A 24,110-nucleotide genomic window follows, 5' to 3' on the forward strand; every position below is an offset into this window, starting at 1 on the left:
GGCAGAGCTGTCAGGGAAGGTGTGTGATTCACCACTATAGAACTCGTTAGCGCTGCCTCGTATTTTAACTGCTGCAAACCGTATGAGTGCAAGGGTACATACAGTATATATAGAGCTTAGTAAATCGCAAAGAAGGCGGACTGGAACGTTCTTCAATCTGCATTCCTCGTGACCCTTTAAAACACAATTCTCCGGAAAACGTATATGCCTCTGTGCAGTGGTCGCTAACAGCGTGGTTTGTAACGTAACCTTTTTCTATATATTGCGGATTACCTAATTACACGATCACCGACACCAAAAAGGAACCACTGCACCCGCCACCCACCTCACTGCTAGGTGATGAATTCATATTAGGACCCGGTAAATAGCCACATTAAACATGGAGGATGTAACAGCGCTCTCGTAGAAAAGATGGGTGGCCCTGAAAAGGGCCTTTGTGCGTGTGTGGGTGACCGCATGAGAGGCACCTGAGAATTTAACCCCCGAACCCATAGAGAGTGCGGCCCTGGCGCTTCAGAGCATAGACCACGTCCATAGCGGTCACAGTCTTCCTCTTGGCGTGCTCGGTGTAGGTGACGGCATCACGAATCACATTCTCCAGGAACACCTTCAGCACACCGCGAGTCTCCTCGTAGATGAGTCCCGAGATACGCTTAACACCCCCTCGTCTAGCTAGACGACGGATTGCAGGCTTGGTGATGCCCTGGATGTTGTCACGGAGAACCTTCCTGTGGCGCTTAGCGCCTCCTTTGCCGAGCCCCTTTCCACCTTTACCTCTTCCAGACATTCTCAAAAAATCTGTGACGATCAGTAAGAATGAGTAAGCTTTCCTGTCAGCGGCTTTTATAAAGTGGAAAGCGGACCTGATGGGTGACTTGGACTTAAAGGCGGAGTCATGGCTCGCCTTGCCATTCGTTCATAAGCACAACCCTTGGATTGTTTTCCTTTTGTTCGCTACAAGAAGATATTGTTTTATGTTTCGATTTATAGTAACTGCTCTCTTGGTATTGTTTTCTTTTTTTTTTCTTGGTTAATACCCAGTGTAAAAAATCAGCTTGATAAGAGAACTAAATCATTCAACTACGTTGTGGTGAATATTTGTGTTGATGAAACGTAATGACCCAACGTTGTTAGTTTTATTTTATTTTTTTCCCTTCATTTTATTATACGTGGAATAGATATAGATACATTGTATATTTTTAATTTGAAAGTGGGGGAATTGGTAATGACAATGGACCCACACAATGAGAGTCGCTCAGATATCGGCGGGAAATTAAAGCCATTACTGTAACGTTTCCCTGGCTCCCGGACTCGGTGCGTATTTCAGCTTTGCGGCGCTCTGAACTGTAATCGCCTTTCAATCAAGTGTGTGCGTGTTACAGTAGGAACCAAGTGTGCCTGAGCAGGAATTACGTGTTCACCCTTAATTAAATGCATCGAAACGGAACCGGAGGTCATAGAAGTAACTGGGTACTGAGCTACGTTGACGTACTGCACACTTCATTCAGAAAAAAAGACAGCGATCCATTGCCAACGGTGTACATTGGCCACCCTATGGGTCGCATGTATCTTTTGTGTATTTAAGCAGCCAGTGACATCTGCAACGTAATGAACCGGTCCTACATTTGAAACTGGATTCAGATCCCCTAGAAAGAGAAATACAGAATGCAGCTTTGCAAGTGGTAGAGATAAAGGCACTTTTTTGTGTGACCCAGTAGGGTTAACAATAGCTAGAGGGTACGTCACAAGTCAGTTATATCGGTCGGAGCATGGACACAGCAAAAACCATCATAGTTACAGCTCGATTAGAGAGGAGGTGGGTGGCTCTGAAAAGAGCCTTTGTGCTGGTGTGGGGAGGGAGAAGAAGGGGAGATTACTTGGCGCTGGTGTACTTGGTGACGGCCTTGGTGCCCTCGGACACGGCGTGCTTGGCCAGCTCTCCAGGCAGCAGCAGGCGTACGGCGGTCTGGATCTCCCTGGAGGTGATGGTGGAGCGCTTGTTGTAGTGAGCCAGGCGGGAAGCTTCCCCAGCAATGCGCTCAAAGATATCATTAACGAAGGAGTTCATGATGCCCATAGCCTTGGAGGAGATGCCGGTATCAGGGTGCACCTGCTTCAACACCTTGTACACGTAAATGGCATAACTCTCCTTCCTGGTCTTCCTACGCTTCTTCCCATCTTTCTTCTGGGTTTTGGTCACGGCTTTCTTAGAGCCTTTCTTGGGAGCCGGCGCAGACTTGGCTGGATCAGGCATATTGTCAGATAATCGTTTCTGAGTCGTTGCAGAAAAAATCTGTCCTGTGCCGCTCCAGATCGGCTCTATTTATAGGCAGCTTATGCAAACGAGGCGTCCTCGCTGCTGGTAACACTATTGGCTACGAGTGATGTCGGCGAAACCCCGCCCGCCATTTGCAGATTGGTCCAGTTACACAGTAACCAATGCAGATCAGGTTCCTGCACAGACCAATCACACAGCAAGAACTGGACCCTCCTGAGTGTATATTTAAGAGGAGGGCGATATCGAGAGCGCATTGTCTGCACGCAGTACAGTTTCCAATTTGAAGAAACGCGCCCATTGAACATTTTAGCATGTCAGGAAGAGGCAAACAAGGCGGCAAGACCCGGGCAAAGGCCAAGACTCGCTCATCTCGTGCCGGTCTACAGTTCCCGGTTGGTCGCGTTCACCGTCTGCTGAGAAAGGGAAATTATGCGGAGCGTGTGGGAGCCGGTGCTCCCGTCTATCTGGCCGCGGTGCTGGAATATCTGACGGCTGAGATTCTGGAGCTCGCCGGTAACGCTGCCCGCGACAACAAGAAGACCCGCATCATCCCCCGCCACCTGCAGCTGGCTGTGCGCAACGACGAAGAGCTCAACAAGTTGCTGGGTGGAGTGACCATCGCCCAGGGAGGTGTACTGCCCAATATCCAGGCCGTGTTGCTGCCCAAGAAGACCGAGAGCCACAAGCCAGCCAAGAGCAAGTGATGTGACCGTCAGATGTTTTACCCGTTATTGACCCAAAGGCTCTTTTCAGAGCCACCCACCCCGACTGTGAAGTGCTGATTCATCTCTATAAACTGGCTAAATGTCAGTCCTTAGCCCGATTTAGCGGGAAAGGTTGAAGTGGTACCCGGGACCTTTGTACGGGAGGGAGGAAGGGAGGGTGTAAATGCCCCGGCTAACCTGCCCCATGAATCTGTTGGGACAGGAGAGGCTAGCTCTGGAAACAGTCGAAGGGCAGGAGAGCTTGATCCATGTAAGGAAACCTCGTCCCTTCTCTAATCATGTTTATGGTGAAGGCCGGTAGTGATTGACCGTTCCCTGCATCGACGGAGCTTGTGCATCTGCCTATCACAATCAGATGAGATCTGCCCTTCATACTGGCAGGAGCGGGGAACAAAGGAAGGAACCGAGGCGTTAAGAACAAGGTTCCAGGAAGCAAAAATCACTTATTTGTAGCTTATGCTTCAGCCCGTATAGTAACATTTCGTGCCTGGTGAGGAGGACCGGGAAGCCGCACGTGCTTTTACTTCCCTAGAAAATGCCATTTTAAACTTCTCGAAATGCACCTCTTACACACGTGTGATCTACTAGTCTAACCTTTCGTAGCGAAGACTAGGAGTAGTCCCCCTGCGCAAAGCATATGGAGGTGGTTCAGAAGCAGGGTGAAAGCCAGGTAGGAGCGGAATATGCGCTGTGGGTACCAATTTGGAGCCCGGGTGTCTGTCCCCCCGTTAAAGGAATTGACATCATTCCACTCAAACACCAATGTGCTTTACGCTTCAGCTCGTTCAGAAAGATTTGGTGGCTCTGAAAAGAGCCTTTGTGGTGTTGCGTGTATAGGAGTGCCGAATATCTCTATGCCCTCTCCCCTCGGATCCTGCGGGCCAGCTGGATGTCTTTGGGCATGATGGTCACCCTCTTGGCGTGGATAGCGCACAGGTTGGTGTCCTCGAAGAGCCCCACCAGGTAAGCCTCGCTGGCCTCTTGCAGGGCCATGACGGCAGAGCTCTGGAAGCGCAGGTCGGTCTTAAAGTCCTGGGCAATCTCACGCACCAGGCGCTGGAAGGGCAGCTTGCGGATCAGCAGCTCGGTGGATTTCTGGTAGCGGCGGATCTCGCGGAGGGCGACGGTCCCTGGTCGGTAGCGGTGAGGCTTTTTCACGCCGCCGGTAGCTGGGGCGCTTTTCCTGGCGGCTTTAGTGGCCAACTGCTTGCGGGGAGCTTTCCCGCCGGTGGATTTACGCGCTGTCTGCTTGGTCCTGGCCATGATCACAAAAGAAAATGCGTGCAGCTACAGTACCGACTGTATTAGAAACGTCGCCCCCTTGCTATTCTATTTATACACAGTGTTGCACGCTGATTGGACAGTGTGGGCATGCCTCCTCTATCGATTGGTTTAATACAACCGTTTGAAGCATTCAAAAAAACCCCGCCTTTTCTAGCCATGGCCGATTGTTTCAGATCCTGGGATAAAATAATCGGCATACGAAGCCGGTGTATAGAATTCAAGCACATTAGCATAAATGCATCATGTTTACCAGTGTTAGCTGGGATTTGTGACAGCTACTGTAGTCATCCATCCACTTCATATACGTTGCTTTACATTCTGCACGTTAAGAATTTAAAAGGATCCGGGATACGGTGTTTATATGTTTCTGCTCCTACATCTCCTATTCATATAGTTACATCACGTTTACCATTGTATTTTTAACTTCCAAGTCTGCAGCTATTAAAGATACTGTAGATATGTATAATTTAGAATGACAGGCGCCGCAGAACCTTATAATAATAATAATAATAATGTTCTTTATAGAGCGCTCTTATAGAGTCCAACGGGACTCAATCTATAGTTATATCATGTATTTTTTTTTTTTTCACTTTGATCGGGTCTTTAGTATTGTAGTGTCATAATGATCATGCAGTACGTTATAATCATGGAGAGCACAGTGTCAAATCTACGTCCCTGGGGCCAAATGCGAATGAACATGTTCATCTCAGTCCTGAGGCCATGTGATGTGATGGGTCTTTTTTTTAATTCTTTTATTGACTTTCACAAAGTAGTGTAGATCAACTGCCAGGACACCGAGGTTTCAGCGTCTTCAAAGACGGAACTGTATGAAAGCCCGGTTCATTTTTAAGAATTTGTCTCTTGCAGTCTATTTTGTTAAAATAATAACTTGTATTCATTAGATTAAGACAAGTTCTTGTCCACCATATTTTGGAGGCATCTCAGAAACAAAGGATTACAGTCTAGGCTGCAGCACGTATCATTGTTACAGATTTAGAACAATCTTCTCAGCCTGTGCGAGTTGTTACAAATTACATGCATGCAACATGTAACCTAAAGAAATGATACTTCTTTGTAAGTTCATCTTCGTTTACTTCCGCCGACGTATAGTCAGGGGACCGCCACGAGCGGCAGTAATGCTAGCTCAATGTTATATAGCTCTCACGAGGAATAGGTGGGTGGCCCTGAAAAGGACCTTTATGTGGGTGAGAGGATCAGAGGCGCCTCAGCGTTTAGCCCCCGAACCCATAGAGAGTGCGCCCCTGGCGTTTCAGAGCATAGACCACGTCCATAGCGGTCACGGTCTTCCTCTTGGCGTGCTCGGTGTAGGTGACGGCGTCCCTGATCACGTTCTCCAGGAAGACCTTCAGCACCCCGCGGGTCTCCTCGTAGATGAGTCCGGAGATGCGCTTCACGCCTCCTCGTCGGGCAAGGCGGCGGATGGCAGGCTTGGTGATGCCCTGGATGTTATCTCTCAGCACCTTCCTGTGGCGCTTGGCGCCTCCTTTCCCGAGCCCCTTACCACCTTTGCCTCTGCCGGACATTCTAGCTTCGTCTCCTCCGCTCTAAGTGAAACTGGAAACCTTTTGTATGACGACGTACGTTACTGCGGTGCAGTCTTCTTTTTATAATCTTAGGGCGGACCTGGACGAAGACCTTTGGTTTTTGAGGGAGGAGTCCAGCCTCACAACTTGCTCATTGTGAAACCGCTACAATAGGGACAATAGAGCGCTTTCAGGCCGACGACTCCACCTGCTGCAAATATTCTACACAAGGACTCATCCTCTATACTGTGCGTGCACTGATTGCATAGCAAGCGTAAACGTGTCTAATGATGCGTGTGTGCCTATCAGATGGTAACTATATGACATTGGGTCTGTGAGAGTGACAACTCGAGTCGTACTGGAGGTATTATCACACGTAGGGAAGCTGTTGGGAACAGGACCTGCTTCCTCAGCAGCAGGAGGCGGCTGCACACGATGGGAAAGGTCGCATGATTTTCAACAAACGATTATTCCAGCATTACCAATGTGAGTCTCAGTAGAATAAAGCTGTAAAAGTGTTAACAATCCACACAAGCAGATTTATGAGCAGCAGAAACGAGACCTTCTTGTATCGAGCTCCCGTTCTCAGTCACAGACATTCCATACACTGTTATAAGATTTTGCAACATTGTTTGTTCTTTCCTCATTTGTATACATACAGTGCGGTAGAGGAGTCTTTTTGATACAACAAATCTGAACCAAAGAGGGAAATGCAACAAGTGGTCCTCCTCTCTGTGTAACCTTAGTTCTTCAATGAACGCACGATCTCTCCGGGATGATTTCAGGAGCTAATAAAATCCTCTCATTTGAAACTATTAAACCATTAATAAAACACTAAAGAACAGAAGCTGGGGACAATAAACGGCACCACAATACCCGAACACACGGCATAACCCTCAAATGACAATGTGAGTGACGTTGGGCTACATTTACTGAGATGGGAGTTCCACTGAAGATGGGTTGTTGCCAATGGCAACCACCAATCAGATTGTATCTGTTATCGTGCTACGGTCAACAACCCATCTTCAATAGAATCCCCATGTTAGTGAATTGGGAGAAGAGTGGTAAGAACTTAATGATCATCATCAGCAACGACCGGAGACCGATCATCCGTCTTTATTGTTTATTACAAATACACCAACATAAATTAGGACCTTAACAGACAATTTGAGGACGAGAATGGACTAAAATAAATAAGTGATTGTAATGAATTAATTTACAGTTTCTTGTATAGCTCACACAGATTCCGCATCGCTTTACAGAGAATATTTGAACATTCACACCAGTCCCTGCCCCAGTGGAGCTTATAATCTATATCCCCTACCACACATATGCACACACACAGACAGACACTCTAGGGTTAATTTTGTTGGGAGCCAATTAGCCTACCAGTATATTTTTGGAACAAACCCGGAGTACCCGGAGGAAACCCACGCAAGTACAGGGAGAATATACAATCAGCGCCTTCTGTCTCCCCAGCCATCCATTCATCCATTGTCAGCCAGCTTCTGCCAGCACTCCTTCTGTCTCTCCAGCCCCTACCCCCCCCCCCAACCCCCTCTTTCTTCCTCTGCCACCCACTCCTTTCCTCATACCTGGCTGTTTCTTCTGTCTCTCCAGCCTTGTGATTTCTCCCTAACCTTAGCCAATTCCCTTCTGGTTCTAAAGCCCTGCGTCGCTTCCCTTTTCCCAACCAGTCCTTTTCCGTCTTCCACGTCTGTTTAATGTCTTGTCTGATTCCCTGATTTTGTGGTGGGCAGACTCGATGATGCCCGCTCCCGATCCTGCCCCTAAGCAGCTGCCTAATGTTAGAGGCCTACATGACGCTACCCTTCTCCTTCTGTTTTGGCTGCTCCTTACATTTCTCCCATCACCCTTCTGTCTCTCCAGCCCTATGGAGTATCTCCAATCCCAGCCAGTCCCCTTCTGTCTGTACAGACCCTCTTTGTTTCTCGTCTCAACCCCTAGCCAGGCCTATTATGCCTTGACAATGAAATTATTCTTCCTCAATGGTTGTTCCTTATCATCCAGTCCTATCAGTAAACCCACCTTCAATCTCACAAGTAATCCACCATTCTATCTCTCCAGCCATAGCCCTTCTGTTTCTCAAGCCCCATAGTGTCTCCACAACCACAGCCAGTTCCCCTTTGTCTCTAGTTTTAAAGAATGAGGCATCTACATTGTAATAAATCAATGAAGGTGTCCATATTCTAATTTTTTATTTTTTATTTTACGACACTATGATGGGAACTTCTGAGATGGAAAAGGAAGGATCCAATGGGATTCTCTTTTTAATGTACTGTATCTACCACAGTAAAGGTCATTGATACAGAGCCGTACAGAGTGCCATGTTAAGATCCGTTGCCCATGTCTCCAGAAGGTAATACCTTAGACACGGCACACAAAAAAAGGGGCAAATCAAACAGTCAAGGTAAATGACGGAAACATTCTTAGTCCTAGGACATGACAGGAAACTGTAAGGAAATGGATTAAGAGGCAAATTTGAGGAAAAGTTGTTTCAGCAAAAAAAAAGTAGCTGACAAGTTGAATAGCCTCCCATGAATTGTGGCAGATGATAATACAGTTTAATCATGCCTGGAATAGACCAAATTATAATAATAATAATAATAATAATTACAATAAAATAAGAATTAGTTTTGAGAATACTGTAAGTATGGAAAAAATGAAGAAGGTCCAAGAATGTCTCACCTGCCATCAAATTCTATGTCTAAGTTCTGGTGACAGAATATCTGATGTAAATGTCGGTGAAAACCTAGGATACAGTTATACTCCGCTTTGCACAAGATCTGCGTCTCTCTTCTGCACGGAACACTAGCTCCCATTCACTATTACAGGACTTTCATCAGGCTGCTCCTATCCTATGGAATGCCCTTCCATGCACAATAAGAACTCCGCTAGCCTCCAAACTTTCAAGTGTTCCCGGAAAACTCACCTCTTAAGGCAAGCCTATCATATTTAAGTTCTACACGCATAACCCTCTGAGGCACTTATGTATTATTTTCTTCCCTTCTGGACTTGTAACTTGGTGGGACTGCTATGCTATTACTGGTGCCTCTTTCCATCCTATATTCCTATAGATTGTAAACTTGCAGCAGGGCTCTCCTACCTCCAAGTCTGTCTGTTGTTACCCAATTTGTTTTATCACTGTCTACTATTGTAAAGCGCAACGGAATCTGCTGCGCTATATAAGAAACTGTAAATAAATAAATAATACAGTGACTATCAAGCAGTATGGATCAAAATAAAGACAGAAACCGACTCATCGCACACAAAAACAAAGATGTTAGATTTTAGGCAGGCTACTGCAGGAATTGAAGAGGACGTGATCTTCGCCGGACAGTTGTAAGTTTACTTCCTCTGGTTCCCCTATGGATTGCGTCGGACACCGGACCCCCGGACCAGAACCCCAGGACACCAGACCAGCACCCCAGGACACCGGACCCCCAGGACACCGGACCCAGGGACCTACCTTACGGGCTCAAGATAGGTAAGTATCAGTATGTGTGGGCTTTGGATGAAATAAAGTTTTATTTTTCTTGTGTGTGTCAGTGTGTGTTTATTTGACTATTTTTAATACCGTTGAACTACAAGGGCCAGCGTGCCCTTTAATTCTCCGCATGCTTGGACTTTTTTTTTTTACACAGCACAGCCTGCACGGATCTGCCTGATCCGTGCAGAATGGCCATATGAATTCGTATTAGCGGCCATATATATGGCCGCTAATACAAATGAATACGCCATCGGAGGTTTACAAAGCAGTCGTATCTGACTGCTTTGTATATTACCTTCCGGAACAGGAATTTGCATACGGCTGAAAAAGCCGTATGCATTCATATTCATTCGTATTAAGAATACGAATATGATATATCATATTCTTAGTAAATCTCCCCCCATAGTAGGGATGCCAATCCCGGGGCATTTTTTCAATCCCGGGATTCGGGATTGAAAAATGCTCAATCCCAGGATTCCCGGGATCCCGGGATTGGCCTCCCTGATACAAAAAAAAACACAGCTGTCCCCATCCCCCCCAAACTGCCCACACCGTAAATCAATTAAAGGCAGAATAATCCCAAACCACTATCTCCCTGCCTGCACTGCACTGTCACTTACATGGAGGTGGTGACAGGCAGTAGCAGGAACATCTCCAGCAAGCGGGTGGCCAGGAAGGACGAGCTGCACAGCGGGCGGCCAGGTAGGACGAGCTGCACAGCGGGCAGCCAGGTAGGACGAGCTGCACAGTGGGCGGCCAGGGAGGATGAGCTGCACAGCGGGCGGCCAGGGAGGACGAGCTGCACAGCGGACGGCCAGGTAGGACGAGCTGCACAGCGGACGGCCAGGTAGGACGAGCTGCACAGCGGGCGGCCAGGGAGGATGAGCTGCTCAGCGGGCAGGTGTGTGGCCAGGCAACCTAGTACAGAACAGTGTGCTATAGCGGTATGACAGCAGCCGGGCTGTGCAGCGTGACGTGATGTCAGGGGTCACGCTGCGCAGCCCGGCCACCGCCATGATGCCGCTACAGCACACTGTTCCTATCAGTAAAATACCGGCAGACAGCAGTGTGGCTATCGGGCACTAATCCCGCATTCCCGGGATTGGAAGGCTCAATCCCGGGATTTAAATCCCGCCTTTTTTAGGCCAAAATCCCGGGATCCCGCCGATCCCGATCCCGGGATTGGCCTCCCTACCCCATAGAGTGGATGTCTTCTTGAGAGGGACAATGTAAGTCCCCAGAGAACTGTCAAAACTGAAAGTGGATAAATCAATGGGGCCAGATGGGATACATCCAAGGATACTAAAAGAGCTTAAAGTGGAGCTGGTAAAACCAATAACAGAATTAATCAACCAGTCACTAGCTACTGGAGTAATCCCAGAGCACAGGAAAACAGCGAATGTAGTCCCACTGCACAAAAGTGGAAGAAAGGAAGAGGTAAGCAACCATCGACCAGTGAGCCTTACATCAGTAGTAGTGAAATTTATGGAAGCACTCTTAAAATAAAGAGTTGTAGAATATCTCAAAAGCAGCAATTTACAGGATCCGAAACAGCATGGGTTTACTGGGGGAAGATCATGTCCAACACATCTTATTGACTTCTTTGACTGGGTGACTAAAGTAATAGATCAAGGTGGGGCTGTAGATGTAGGTTATCTAGGCTTTAGTAAGGCTTTTGACACTGTCCCACATCGCAGACTGTTAAATAACCTTGAAAGCTTGGGATTGGATTTCAAGATAGTTAAATGGATAAGAGCATGCTTTTAGGACAGAAAACAGAGAGTTGTAGTAAAAGGAGTACAGTCAAAGGAGGGAAAGGTTACAAGTGGGGTACCCCAGGGATCTGTACATGGACCAGTGCTTTTTTATTATCTGTATTGGTGATATTGCACATGGAATTGAGGGTAAAATGTGCCTTTTTGCAGATGACACAAAGGTATGCAACGGGGTAGACACACCAGGAAGGGTAAAACAAATGATTGGTGATCTAGGCAGATTAGAGGAATGGTCAAGAGCAGTGGTAGCCAACCCTAGACCTCGAGAGCTACCAACAGTGCACATTTTCCAGACAACCTAGCTGCTGCACAGCTGCACTCATTAATCACTGACACATTTTAAAAGATACACAGATGGAGCTAATTAGCTCACTTGTGATTCTGTGAGGAGACCTGCAAAACATGCACTGTTGGTAGCTCTCGAGGACTAGGGTTGGCTACCCCAGGTCAAGAGCATGGCAACTATAGTTTAATGTCAAATAAAAAAATGCAAAATCATGCACTTGGGTCTCAAAAATCCAAAGATTAAATATAGTATAAATGGCACTATAATGGAAACTACTGAGGAAGAGAGGGGTCTAGGTGTCACTATTTCAGGGGACTTAAAGGCAGGTAGGCAATGTAACAAAGCAATGAAGAAGGCAAGTCAGATGCTTGGTTGCATAGGGAGAGGTACCAGCGGTAGAAAGAAAGAAGTAATAATCCCACTGTATAGGTCATTGGTACGACCTCATGTAGAGTACTGTGTTCAGTTCTGGAGGCCATATCTCCAGAAGGCTTTATATAAGAAACTGCAAATAAGTATCTGCGCAAATAGAGTACAGGTAATCCACACAACTAAGTTAGGCCTAGATTCCCACGGTGTTTCCTGGCAGGAGTCCCCAAAGCAATTCTAGCGCAATTCTTAATGCGGAGATGAGTGCGGACAGGGATTGCAATGCAAACCGGACTACTATGCCAAGTAGCCCAAGACAAAAACTAAACTAACAAGAGCAGTATTACAGTGTATACTATAAGGCTGGCCCCGTGGTCCTGTCATTGTGGTGTGCTACAATAGCATAACAACCACTTCCAACCGACTCCTAGTATTGGCCCTTGACTGTTTTTTGCACCCGTTAGTCTTTTTTGAACTGATTTGAGCTCTGGCTGAATGTAAACTAAAGCTATTTCGCTGGAGGTGTGTTTCATAGCAGTCTGAAAGAAACACAACCTTGTGAATATAGCCATTTACTGACACGTACTGTATAACTAGCATAGACAGAGTGGAGTGATGAACTCCTTGGGTTTCTTTGAGACAATTTAGTGGATGTGGCACCCGCTGTCCTCGGCTATCGACTGTGCTAGTAGGTATACTGATCTCGGCATAGAAACTAGAGTTTATAGAGGCTACCTTGGAATGCAAGCTGCCTGTGTTAGCCAGCTGTGTGTACATGACCTCGCACATCAGCTTAAATGGTTTCAACAGGCTAACTGCTCTGCACCGTGTGTCCCGCAGATCACCTTCATTATCTCCAGGGCTGCGAGGAGAGAAGAAGCCCGGGTGGGACATATTAATGTCACAGAAAAGGAGAAACGGGTTACATGCCGGGCAGATCCAGCCTGGTGTGGGTGAGTATCAATTCGATTTTCCTGCCCCGGTCCGCAGGTTCTAGGCTAGCAGTGGGCATACAGGGATAGGGGAGACCTTGGAGTACGGGTGTGGTGCAAAGAGGCACCTCGCTGCTCACCTCATGCGCTATTGATGACTGTTTTTTTGCGCTATGGAAACACAAGGTAACAGCTGATTGTCCCTGCAACTCAGACAGGGAAAGGTTTCACACTTCTGCTTATCCCGCCAATGAGAGCACAGGACACTGGACGCCCAGCAGCCAATCACAGCACAGCCTGCCGTGTATATAAGAATCCAGAACGCGATTGTCGTGACTCGTGCGCTTTAGTAGTACTGCATTTTTATTTGTTGTGCCTTTTGTCTGTGTTAACATGGCAGAGACTGCACCCGCCGCTGTCCCTCCATCAGAGGGCGCATCCAAGAAGAAGAGGCAGCCGAAGAAAGCTGCGGGAGGAGCCAAGAAGAGCGCCAAGTCTTCTGGACCCAGCGTCTCCGAGCTGATCGTAAAAACCGTGGCCGCCTCCAAAGAGCGCAGTGGAGTTTCCCTTGCCGCCCTGAAGAAGGCTCTGGCTGCCGGAGGCTACGATGTGGAGAAGAACAACAGCCGCGTGAAACTGGGTGTAAAAAGTTTGGTGACCAAAGGAACTCTCACTCAGGTAAAAGGCACCGGCGCTTCCGGCTCCTTCAAGCTCAATAAGAAGCAGGCGGAGAGCAATAAGGTTGCCCAGAAGTCTCTGAAGCCCAAGAAACCTGCTGCAAAGAAAGTGGCCAAATCCCCGAAGAAGCCCAAGAAAGCTCCGAGTGCAGCCAAGAGCCCGAAGAAGGTGAAGAAGCCAGCTGCAGCTGCCAAAAGCCCGAAGAAGCCTAAAGCGGTGAAGCCGAAGAAGGCGGCCGCCAAGAGTCCGGCCAAGAAGGCAGCGAAACCCAAAGCCGCCAAGAGTCCGGCCAAGAAGGCGGCGAAGCCTAAAGCCGCAAAAAGCCCAGCCAAGAAGGCAGCAAAGCCCAAGAAAGCCGCGGCAAAGAAGTAATGCCTGAACCGCCGCATCCTCGCTCCCTTGTTCTCCCCCAAAAGGCTCTTTTCAGAGCCACCCACCCTCTCTCGACAGAGCTGTGAGCGCAGGGCGTGGCCTGATGGCAGCGCCCTTCAGTTTGTAATCAATAGGTACACCAGAATGTTCTAGTTTGCCCCTTAAATTCAGTCACTTTACAATTCTACATATGTGCTGGGAAGTGGGATTAATGAGACCGTTACGTATCAGCTCTCTTCAATAAACGCTTCATAGCGCATAGCGTTTTAGTGCGCATTTCAATGAATCGCTGTAAACCGGCGGCATTCACCTGTGGCACCATACCCTCCCAGCCGGTTCTGATGCCCTACATCCTCTGTAAGGGCAAGCTCAATCTGTGGCAGAGCTGTCAGGGAAGGTGTGTGATTCACCACTATAGAACTCGTTAGCGCTGCCTCGTATTTTAACTGCTGCAAACCGTATGAGTGCAAGGGTACATACAGTATATATAGAGCTTAGTAAATCGCAAAGAAGGCGGACTGGATCGTTCTTCAATCTGCATTCCTCGTGACCCTTTAAAACACAATTCTCCGGAAAACGTATATGCCTCTGTGCAGTGGTCGCTAACAGCGTGGTTTGTAACGTAACCTTTTTCTATATATTGCGGATTACCTAATTACACGATCACCGACACCAAAAAGGAACCACTGCACCCGCCACCCACCTCACTGCTAGGTGATGAATTCATATTAGGACCCGGTAAATAGCCACATTAAACATGGAGGATGTAACAGCGCTCTCGTAGAAAAGGTGGGTGGCCCTGAAAAGGGCCTTTGTGCGTGTGTGGGTGACCGCATGAGAGGCACCTGAGAATTTAACCCCCGAACCCATAGAGAGTGCGGCCCTGGCGCTTCAGAGCATAGACCACGTCCATAGCGGTCACGGTCTTCCTCTTGGCGTGCTCGGTGTAGGTGACGGCATCACGAATCACATTCTCCAGGAACACCTTCAGCACACCGCGAGTCTCCTCGTAGATGAGTCCCGAGATACGCTTAACACCCCCTCGTCTAGCTAGACGACGGATTGCAGGCTTGGTGATGCCCTGGATGTTGTCACGGAGAACCTTCCTGTGGCGCTTAGCGCCTCCTTTGCCGAGCCCCTTTCCACCTTTACCTCTTCCAGACATTCTCAAAAAATCTGTGACGATCAGTAAGAATGAGTAAGCTTTCCTGTCAGCGGCTTTTATAAAGTGGAAAGCGGACCTGATGGGTGACTTGGACTTAAAGGCGGAGTCATGGCTCGCCTTGCCATTCGTTCATAAGCACAACCCTTGGATTGTTTTCCTTTTGTTCGCTACAAGAAGATATTGTTTTATGTTTCGATTTATAGTAACTGCTCTCTTGGTATTGTTTTCTTTTTTTTTTCTTGGTTAATACCCAGTGTAAAAAATCAGCTTGATAAGAGAACTAAATCATTCAACTACGTTGTGGTGAATATTTGTGTTGATGAAACGTAATGACCCAACGTTGTTAGTTTTTTTTTATTTTTTTCCCTTCATTTTATTATACGTGGAATAGATATAGATACATTGTATATTTTTAATTTGAAAGTGGGGGAATTGGTAATGACAATGGACCCACACAATGAGAGTCGCTCAGATATCGGCGGGAAATTAAAGCCATTACTGTAACGTTTCCCTGGCTCCCGGACTCGGTGCGTATTTCAGCTTTGCGGCGCTCTGAACTGTAATCGCCTTTCAATCAAGTGTGTGCGTGTTACAGTAGGAACCAAGTGTGCCTGAGCAGGAATTACGTGTTCACCCTTAATTAAATGCATCGAAACGGAACCGGAGGTCATAGAAGTAACTGGGTACTGAGCTACGTTGACGTACTGCACACTTCATTCAGAAAAAAAGACAGCGATCCATTGCCAACGGTGTACATTGGCCACCCTATGGGTCGCATGTATCTTTTGTGTATTTAAGCAGCCAGTGACATCTGCAACGTAATGAACCGGTCCTACATTTGAAACTGGATTCAGATCCCCTAGAAAGAGAAATACAGAATGCAGCTTTGCAAGTGGTAGAGATAAAGGCACTTTTTTTGTGTGACCCAGTAGGGTTAACAATAGCTAGAGGGTACGTCACAAGTCAGTTATATCGGTCGGAGCATGGACACAGCAAAAACCATCATAGTTACAGCTCGATTAGAGAGGAGGTGGGTGGCTCTGAAAAGAGCCTTTGTGCTGGTGTGGGTGGGAGAAGAAGGGGAGATTACTTGGCGCTGGTGTACTTGGTGACGGCCTTGGTGCCCTCGGACACGGCGTGCTTGGCCAGCTCTCCAGGCAGCGGCAGGCGTACGGCGGTCTGGATCTCCCTGGAGGTGATGGTGGAGCGCTTGTTGTAGTGAGCCAGGCGGGAAGCTTCCCCAGCAATGCGCTCAAAGATATCATTAACGAAGGAGTTCATGATGCCCATAGCCTTGGAGGAGATGCCGGTGTCAGGGTGCACCTGCTTCAACACCTTGTACACGTAAATGGCATAACTCTCCTTCCTGGTCTTCCTACGCTTCTTCCCATCTTTCTTCTGGGTTTTGGTCACGGCTTTCTTAGAGCCTTTCTTGGGAGCCGGCGCAGACTTGGCTGGATCAGGCATATTGGCAGATAATCGTTTCTGAGTCGTTGCAGAAAAAATCTGTCCTGTGCCGCTCCAGATCGGCTCTATTTATAGGCAGCTTATGCAAACGAGGCGTCCTCGCTGCTGGTAACACTATTGGCTACGAGTGATGTCGGCGAAACCCCGCCCGCCATTTGCAGATTGGTCCAGTTACACAGTAACCAATGCAGATCAGGTTCCTGCACAGACCAATCACACAGCAAGAACTGGACCCTCCTGAGTGTATATTTAAGAGGAGGACGATATCGAGAGCGCATTGTCTGCACGCAGTACAATTTCCAATTTGAAGAAACGCGCCCATTGAACATTTTAGCATGTCAGGAAGAGGCAAACAAGGCGGCAAGACCCGGGCAAAGGCCAAGACTCGCTCATCTCGTGCCGGTCTACAGTTCCCGGTTGGTCGCGTTCACCGTCTGCTGAGAAAGGGAAATTATGCGGAGCGTGTGGGAGCCGGTGCTCCCGTCTATCTGGCCGCGGTGCTGGAATATCTGACGGCTGAGATTCTGGAGCTCGCCGGTAACGCTGCCCGCGACAACAAGAAGACCCGCATCATCCCCCGCCACCTGCAGCTGGCTGTGCGCAACGACGAAGAGCTCAACAAGTTGCTGGGTGGAGTGACCATCGCCCAGGGAGGTGTACTGCCCAATATCCAGGCCATGCTGCTGCCCAAGAAGACCGAGAGCCACAAGCCAGCCAAGAGCAAGTGATGTGACCGTCAGATGTTTTACCCGTTATTGACCCAAAGGCTCTTTTCAGAGCCACCCACCCCGACTGTGAAGTGCTGATTCATCTCTATAAACTGGCTAAATGTCAGTCCTTAGCCCGATTTAGCGGGAAAGGTTGAAGTGGTACCCGGGACCTTTGTGAGGGAGGGAGGAAGGGAGGGTGTAAATGCCCCGGCTTACCTGCCCCATGAATCTGTTGGGACAGGAGAGGCTAGCTCTGGAAACAGTCGAAGGGCAGGAGAGCTTGATCCATGTAAGGAAACCTCGTCCCTTCTCTAATCATGTTTATGGTGAAGGCCGGTAGTGATTGACCGTTCCCTGCATCGACGGAGCTTGTGCATCTGCCTATCACAATCAGATGAGATCTGCCCTTCATACTGGCAGGAGCGGGGAACAAAGGAAGGAACCGAGGCGTTAAGAACAAGGTTCCAGGAAGCAAAAATCACTTATTTGTAGCTTATGCTTCAGCCCGTATAGTAACATTTCGTGCCTGGTTAAGAGCCCCCCCCTGTGTGAGGAGGACCGGGAAGCCGCACGTGCTTTTACTTCCCTAGAAAATGCCATTTTAAACTTCTCGAAATGCACCTCTTACACACGTGTGATCTACTAGTCTAACCTTTCGTAGCGAAGACTAGGAGTAGCAAAGCATATGTGTAAACTTCAGGTACAAACGGGTTTAATTTCTTACTTGATGTCGACTCAGAAGGTTCCAGAGGTAAGTTTTCTTTCTTTCTTTTACAGGTGATGTTTTTTTCTCACAGAGTATCACAAGAAGGTTTAAAATAGTTTATTACAATATCTCAAAACAAGAAACACAGGCTTTTACAGCAAATAACCAATACAACACACCAGAGATCGTTTGATTTATTAGACTGGAACATGCATTTGTTCTCTGGGAATCTCCTTCGATCCAGGTTTCTTCAGTTAAACTAACACAACACCTTACCGTATATACTGAAACCAATAAATGTAATTATCACAAATGTTAGGTGGCAATAACTGGTATGCCTATGAGCAGATAATGCAATTAATTTGGATCATGCATTTCATTTACCGTGAACATCAGATATGTATGGTACCTCCATTGCCACCTTATTATTGCGCAATAATACTTTAACTCACTTCTTATTATCTAATTATCTAACTAAAGCGCTTTTCTCCCCTTACAGAATTCTACCCTGTGATCACAGTCTCGCACAGTTTCCAAGAACCTTTTCTGAGGATCTACAGTACAGTCAATGGTGAGTAGGATACAATTAATCAGTATTGAGTTTGAACTAGAGTCATTTCATGTAACAACGTTTGCTAATACTTTTTCCCAGTCTTTAGCAACACTGTATCTGTTAAGGTACCTCCCTCTCTCACTTGACGCTGACTATGGAAATGTGTTTTACTTTGCTGCAACCAATGAGTGTCTTAGTTCACGTTCACTTTACTTGGGTGGAGTGGATGATTGATAAATCTCCCTGGTAGTAGGGGGTTACGTTGTAAGTGATAAAATACACTGTCAGGGTGTCTAGCTGCGCTTTACTGAATGCTGGCTGAGAGCGATTCCTACGTTATAAGTATCTGGGCTCCCTGCCGTATTAATACTTTATCTTCCTGCGGCACCACTCTCCTGATATTTAGTTATATCTGTTTCTTCTGGGCGTCCCCTGGCTCCAAGCTAAGCCGGGTTTAGCCCGTTCCCTAAGCTGTAAATAGTATCTGATCCGGACTATTTCTCTCTTCTAGGCGTCCCCTGGCTCCCCACTAAGCCGGGTTTAGCCTTATGTTAGACACGGGTGGATATTCAGGCGATGTTATACTTCCTTTACTCCTGACTGGTATTCCTGCCTTTACTGTCTCAATATGCAGGTTATCACCTATTAGCCAGGTGCTGCTCAGATCTGGCTGGGGTGTGCAGAACCCAGGCTATAACTGTCTTTCTAGCTGCTAATCAGAGTGCCTATGGCGTTATACAGCCTGTGGAAGCAGTAGCTGGGTTGTATACTTAGCCAGGGGGCTGGTCTGTGGGCAGTGCTAGTGTGTTGGATAGGGCTGAGTTTCTACTCACCACTCCCCCCATACGCTGGGTAGGCCTCACAGATGCCCGTTCTCCGCCTTCAGGTGCCGCCTCCAATCACGCCCAGCAATGGCGTCGTCCTCCTTCTCCGTGACGCGTCTCAGCGTCTGCTGCCACGGCCGCTCGGATCACTATCACCGCCGCCGTCTGTCAGCGCGGATCACCGCTGAGGGAAGAGGGACCCCTGCCGTCGTCACCGGAGCTGCCGGTAAGTATAACGTCTTTCAGCACTCCGCTGCGTAGCTCTCCTCACTCCGTTACAGCCTCCAGGGAACTGCGCCACGGCCCCCAACGGCTGCTTCTTATATATCTCGCGGCACGCGCTCCCTGCTTTCCCCGCTCACTGCACGAGCGGTATAACTTTATTTATCTGCGGTCTTTCTGGGGCTGACAGGAGGCTCGCGCTGGACGCGAGACTTCCAGCTTTATTGGTCTGTGTTTCACAGTCAGCATCTCGGGGACACGGTTCCCACTGCTCAATTCGCACATAAGTTCAGTCCTGCAATTTCCCCCATGGGGACAACATTTTAACAACACATTATATGTACATTTCAACATCCTCCATAGGCCAAACCAGCGTGACTTTACATATTGGGTGGGGATTACATACTCCCCCGCTGAAACTTGCTGGTCCTCCAGCACATATTTTAACAATGCATACTATTGCTGAATGCACAATAGGTGCCTATAAGATTATGCAGTTAGTCATCGTATCGACGGGGTGGAACCCCTCTCGTGGTCCTGGTGGACCCTCTCAACCCGACAGGCTCGCCGGCTGTCCGGTCCCCCGCGCCCTCTATTTGATCCACCTCGGGTCCGGAGGACAGGACAGCGGACTCACCCAGGGGATCAACAATTTCCCTACTGGGGTGTACATGAGCAATTTCAATTACAGGGTTTGGGTTAACATCAGGGGAATTGACAACCCGGCTTCCGTAGATGGGCCAGAACATCTGCAGCATTTCCTGAAAGAATCGCTGGTCATCCATTTCCTTTGTCGAATTCGGGCTTTCATTTGTCTGCTGGACTTTGCTCTCATCAGTTTCGGATTGATAACATTTCTTGAGTTGATTTCGATGAACGTTGGTAGCCGCAGTGGCACCTTCTTTGAGCACCTGGTAGACATCGATGTCGCTTTTTAAAGTGTCTATCACCCGGTACGGGGTTTCCTCCCAGAAGGGATCCAACTTGCTATGACGCCGATTATCTCTTTTCCAGACCAAATCTCCCACGTGTAGCGGTTCGGCTTTAGCAGTTTCGTTATAACCTTGGGTCTGCCGATGTTGAGATCGTTTAGTCGACTGCTCCACGAGGTCGTATGCGGCCTGTAACCTCTTCCGATGTTCTTGTACCCAGTCACTGGGGGGCAGTCTCTCTGGACTAAACTCAGAAGGGACATTTAGTTCGAGATCTGCGGGTAACCTCCCCTCTCTTCCGAAAAGCAAATAATACGGAGTGAAACCGGTGGTGCTGTGCTCCGTGTTGTTGTAGATAAATGTGATTTCGGGTAGCAGGACGGGCCAATTCTTTCTTTCGGGCTCAGGTATTGTCCTTAAGATGTTAATGAGAGAGCGATTCATTCTCTCGCAGGTCCCATTTCCCTGCGGGTGGTAGGCTGTAGTGCGTAGTTTTGTACATCCATATAGCCGGCATAGCTCCTGAAAGAGTTTGGATTCAAATGCTGGTCCCTGATCTGTTAGGATCCTTTTGGGGTACCCATAGGGTCGCACAAACGCTCTCCATACAATTTCGGCCGTGGTGCTGGCAGATAGGTTCCTAACGGGTAAGGCCACGGCATATTTCGAGAAGTGGTCGATGATGGTAATCGCATATTGGTATCCACTGGAACTGGGCTCAAGTTTCACGTGGTCAATGGAGATGAGCTCCAAGGGCTGATGGCTGAGAATGGAGTGCAAAGGGGCCTTTTGTGTCTTGGACGGGTGCTTCTTTATCGCACAGGCGGAACATCGCTGACACCACTCCTCTATGTCTCGCTTCATGCCCACCCAATAGAACCGCTGGCGAATAATGGCTTCCATCTTGTCAGTACTGAAATGTCCAGAACAATCGTGGTAGGCACGAAGAACAACATCTCGTTGCCGGCAAGGGATAAGAATCTGTGTGACGGGCAAGTGAGTCTTAGGATGAACAGTGGATCGGATTAACAGGCCTCTCCGAAAGTGAATTTTATCCCGCTGTCTCCACAACTGGATCAGCTCAGGCTCAGCTTGTTGACGTTCCTCCTTATTCCAACCTCGCCTAGAGGATAACAAGTTTTGTAACTCCTGGAACACGGAGCTGTCTCGCTGTATCTGTTCCCATTTAGCTTCTGCAGCGGTATCATCGAGAGTGATCTCATTGCTAGTGCAGACCAGTTGGGGCCGAGACCGGGGCTCATGTTTGCAGGCGAGTAGGGCATAGAAGGCGGGCATCTCTAGATCCTCCCATGCATCCGCCTCATTTTCCTCCAGGCTTTTCTCATTAGGCATCCGGGATAGGGCATCGGCATTGCTGTTACTTTTCCCACTCCGATACTTAATGGTGAAGTTATAGTTGGCCAATCTGGAGTACCACCGTTGCTCTAACGCTCCCAATTGTGCGGTGGAAAGGTGAGCGACGGGATTATTATCAGTATATGCCACGAATGGGGTGGAAAACAAATAGTTCTTAAATTTCTCCGTCACGGCCCACACCAATGCCAGTAACTCTAGTTTGAAGGCGCTGTAATTAGCGTCGTTTCTTTCTGTTTTTTTTTAGGCTTCGGCTGGCACAGGCAATGATGCGCTCCTGGCCATGTTGTCGCTGAGACAAAACCGCTCCTAACCCCAAATAGCTTGCATCCGTGTACAGGATAAAGGGCTGATTAAAGTCTGGATATGCCAACACGGGCGTGTTGGTCATGAGCTCCTTTAATGCTTCAAACGCCTTCTGTTGCCGCTCGGTCCACTGAATGGCCAGATGTTTACTGGTATGTTTTTTGTCGATTCCACGTAACAGTTCATGAATGGGGTTTACCACCTGGGCAAAGTTTTGTACGAATCGGCGGTAATACCCCACAAATCCGAGGAAGCTTCGTACCTCCCTTACATTGGTAGGCACGGGCCAATTTTTGATAGCTTCAATCTTTTCTGGGTCAGGAACCACGCCAGCGGCACTAACGACATGCCCCAAATATTTGACACTTTCTTTTAACAGATGGCATTTAGCAGGTTTGACTTTCAATCCGTACTCGGCCAGGCGTTTGAAAACTTCGTCTAGGTGGGCTAAATGTTCATGATATGTTTCAGAAAAGATTATGATATCATCCAGATAAAGTAATACCATATCAAAGTTTCTGTAGCCTAGACAATGTTCCATTGCTCTTTGGAATGTTCCGGGGGCATTGCATAACCCAAAGGGCATGCGATCGAACTCATAGAGTCCCATGGGCGTGGTGAATGCCGTTTTTTCTCTGTCCTCCTCAGCCATCTGGATCTGCCAGTATCCAGACGTGAGATCGAGTGTGGAAAAGTATGTGGCGGCTTTCAAGGCGGTAAGCGACTCTTCGATACGCGGCAACGGGTAAGCGTCTTTGTGTGTTATTTGATTAAGTTTACGATAATCTATACAAAAACGCAGATTTCCATCTTTCTTTTTTACAATCACGATCGGTGCCGCCCACGGGCTGTGGCTCTCGTGCACCACCCCTGAGGCCTTCATCTCCTCTTCCCTGCAAACCCTTTCGACGTGTCCCGCCCGGCCACATCTCCGACAGATCGGTCTGCCCTGCGAGTCGAACTGGTCAGAAGCTCGTCTTCCTTGGCCATTTCCCTGCCAGTCATTTCGGGGTCGTCTGGGCCCGGAGCGCCAATTACCCTCAGTTCTCCCTGAGGACCCTTTATTGGCCAGTCTCTGCATATCCCTTCTCATGTGGGCCATCTCAGAGGATAATTCTTCCAGCTGTCCTCGTAGATCAGGGGCGGGGACTTGCCCATACTGAGCAGCTGGGGGCATCCTTCGGGCACGCCCAGACGACTCTAGGTGCGCGCTCTCCTCGCCTGCAACCCTTTCCTGGTAGCCAGGGAGTTCGGGGAAGGACAAGTCTGCTTTTGGTATTGTTCCAATCAACTTGATGGCCTCTTCCTTGAAATCTAAGAAGGAGACTCCCACCTTCTGCAGTCGTAACAGTTTCAACTGAGATTTGATATTGCCACAATGAACTCCTTCAATGAGGCGGCTGATCAGCGTGTTGTCCACGTCTACGATCTCTGTGCTACTGACGGCATTAATATCCTGGTAGGCCTCTAGTACACCTAAGGCGAAATCTCGTAAGCTCTCCGTGGGCTTTTGTCTTCTCGCGTAGAACCTGGACTTAAGTTCAGATAAGGGCGTGATCTCGAACGTGGTAGATAACCTTTTAAACACGTGCTCCGCGGTTTCTTTCTCGGTTTCTGGCCAAGACAACACTTCCCGTAAAGCCTCCCCTTTCAGTTGTCCCATCACAATCTCTACATGTTGTTGTGTTGTCAGTGTGTAAATTTTAAGTATGGATCTCATCTTGTTCCTAAAATCCGTGAATGTAGCAGTCTCCTTTCTTGGACTTTCTCCGGAATAGGTGGGTAACCAAGGGGTTCCAAAGTAGTATGGCATGGTAACTGTACTTCCACCCGTGGCACCCCCTTGACCAAGCGCAGGGTCCGCCAGAGGGCCAGCCCCGACTGGGCCAGGTATAGGATCTGATGAGGAGCTAGCTACCACCGGTGGTTCCTGCTGTCCTTGGCTTCCTGCTGCCTTTTCTCTCTTTGTTTCTTCGTCCGCCATTTTCCCGGTCGGATCCTGTTCGTGTGACGCCAAATGTAAACTTCAGGTACAAACGGGTTTAATTTCTTACTTGATGTCGACTCAGAAGGTTCCAGAGGTAAGTTTTCTTTCTT

The 24,110-nt window shown here is 48.2% G+C and overlaps 3 protein-coding genes across 3 annotated transcripts; 2 read left to right on the forward strand and 1 right to left on the reverse strand.

Annotated features, from left to right (window-relative positions):
- Positions 1-475: 475 nt before the first annotated feature.
- On the reverse strand, positions 476-5,831 carry LOC146073175 (uncharacterized). Its single transcript, XM_083180360.1, has 6 exons — positions 5,533-5,831; positions 5,453-5,471; positions 3,946-4,290; positions 2,686-2,937; positions 2,057-2,272; positions 476-880 (listed from the first exon to the last, which is right to left on the reverse strand). Exons 1-6 carry the CDS (start codon positions 5,829-5,831, stop codon positions 476-478), a joined length of 1,536 nt encoding a protein of 511 aa, XP_083036486.1.
- Positions 5,832-13,097: 7,266 nt separating this feature from the next.
- LOC146072704 (histone H1.01-like) lies at positions 13,098-13,754 on the forward strand. The gene has a single exon (XM_083179899.1). It carries the CDS (start codon positions 13,098-13,100, stop codon positions 13,752-13,754), a length of 657 nt encoding a protein of 218 aa, XP_083036025.1.
- A 2,967-nt stretch (positions 13,755-16,721) lies between these two features.
- On the forward strand, positions 16,722-17,114 carry LOC146073176 (histone H2A type 1-like). The gene has a single exon (XM_083180361.1). It carries the CDS (start codon positions 16,722-16,724, stop codon positions 17,112-17,114), a length of 393 nt encoding a protein of 130 aa, XP_083036487.1.
- The last annotated feature ends 6,996 nt before the right edge of the window (positions 17,115-24,110 follow it).

Source organism: Crinia signifera, chromosome 4, assembly GCF_055691185.1.
Source record: "Crinia signifera chromosome 4, ASM5569118v1, whole genome shotgun sequence".
Lineage (NCBI taxonomy): Eukaryota > Metazoa > Chordata > Amphibia > Anura > Myobatrachidae > Crinia > Crinia signifera.

What these genes read in the sequence shown, in the direction of transcription:
- LOC146073176 (XM_083180361.1), top strand. Translation starts at nt 16,722, where the DNA reads ATGTCAGGAAGAGGCAAACAAGGCGGCAAGACCCGGGCAAAGGCCAAG.
- LOC146073175 (XM_083180360.1), bottom strand. Translation starts at nt 5,831, where the DNA reads ATGTCCGGCAGAGGCAAAGGTGGTAAGGGGCTCGGGAAAGGAGGCGCC. An exon ending in TGGTGGGGCTCTTCGAGGAC is followed by an intron (nt 2,938 to 3,945) that starts ACCAACCTGTGC and finishes CTTCTTGGGCAG; the next exon opens with CAACACGGCCTGGATATTGG. An exon ending in TTTCCCTTTCTCAGCAGACG is followed by an intron (nt 2,273 to 2,685) that starts GTGAACGCGACC and finishes GCAACGACTCAG; the next exon opens with AAACGATTATCTGACAATAT.
- LOC146072704 (XM_083179899.1), top strand. Translation starts at nt 13,098, where the DNA reads ATGGCAGAGACTGCACCCGCCGCTGTCCCTCCATCAGAGGGCGCATCC.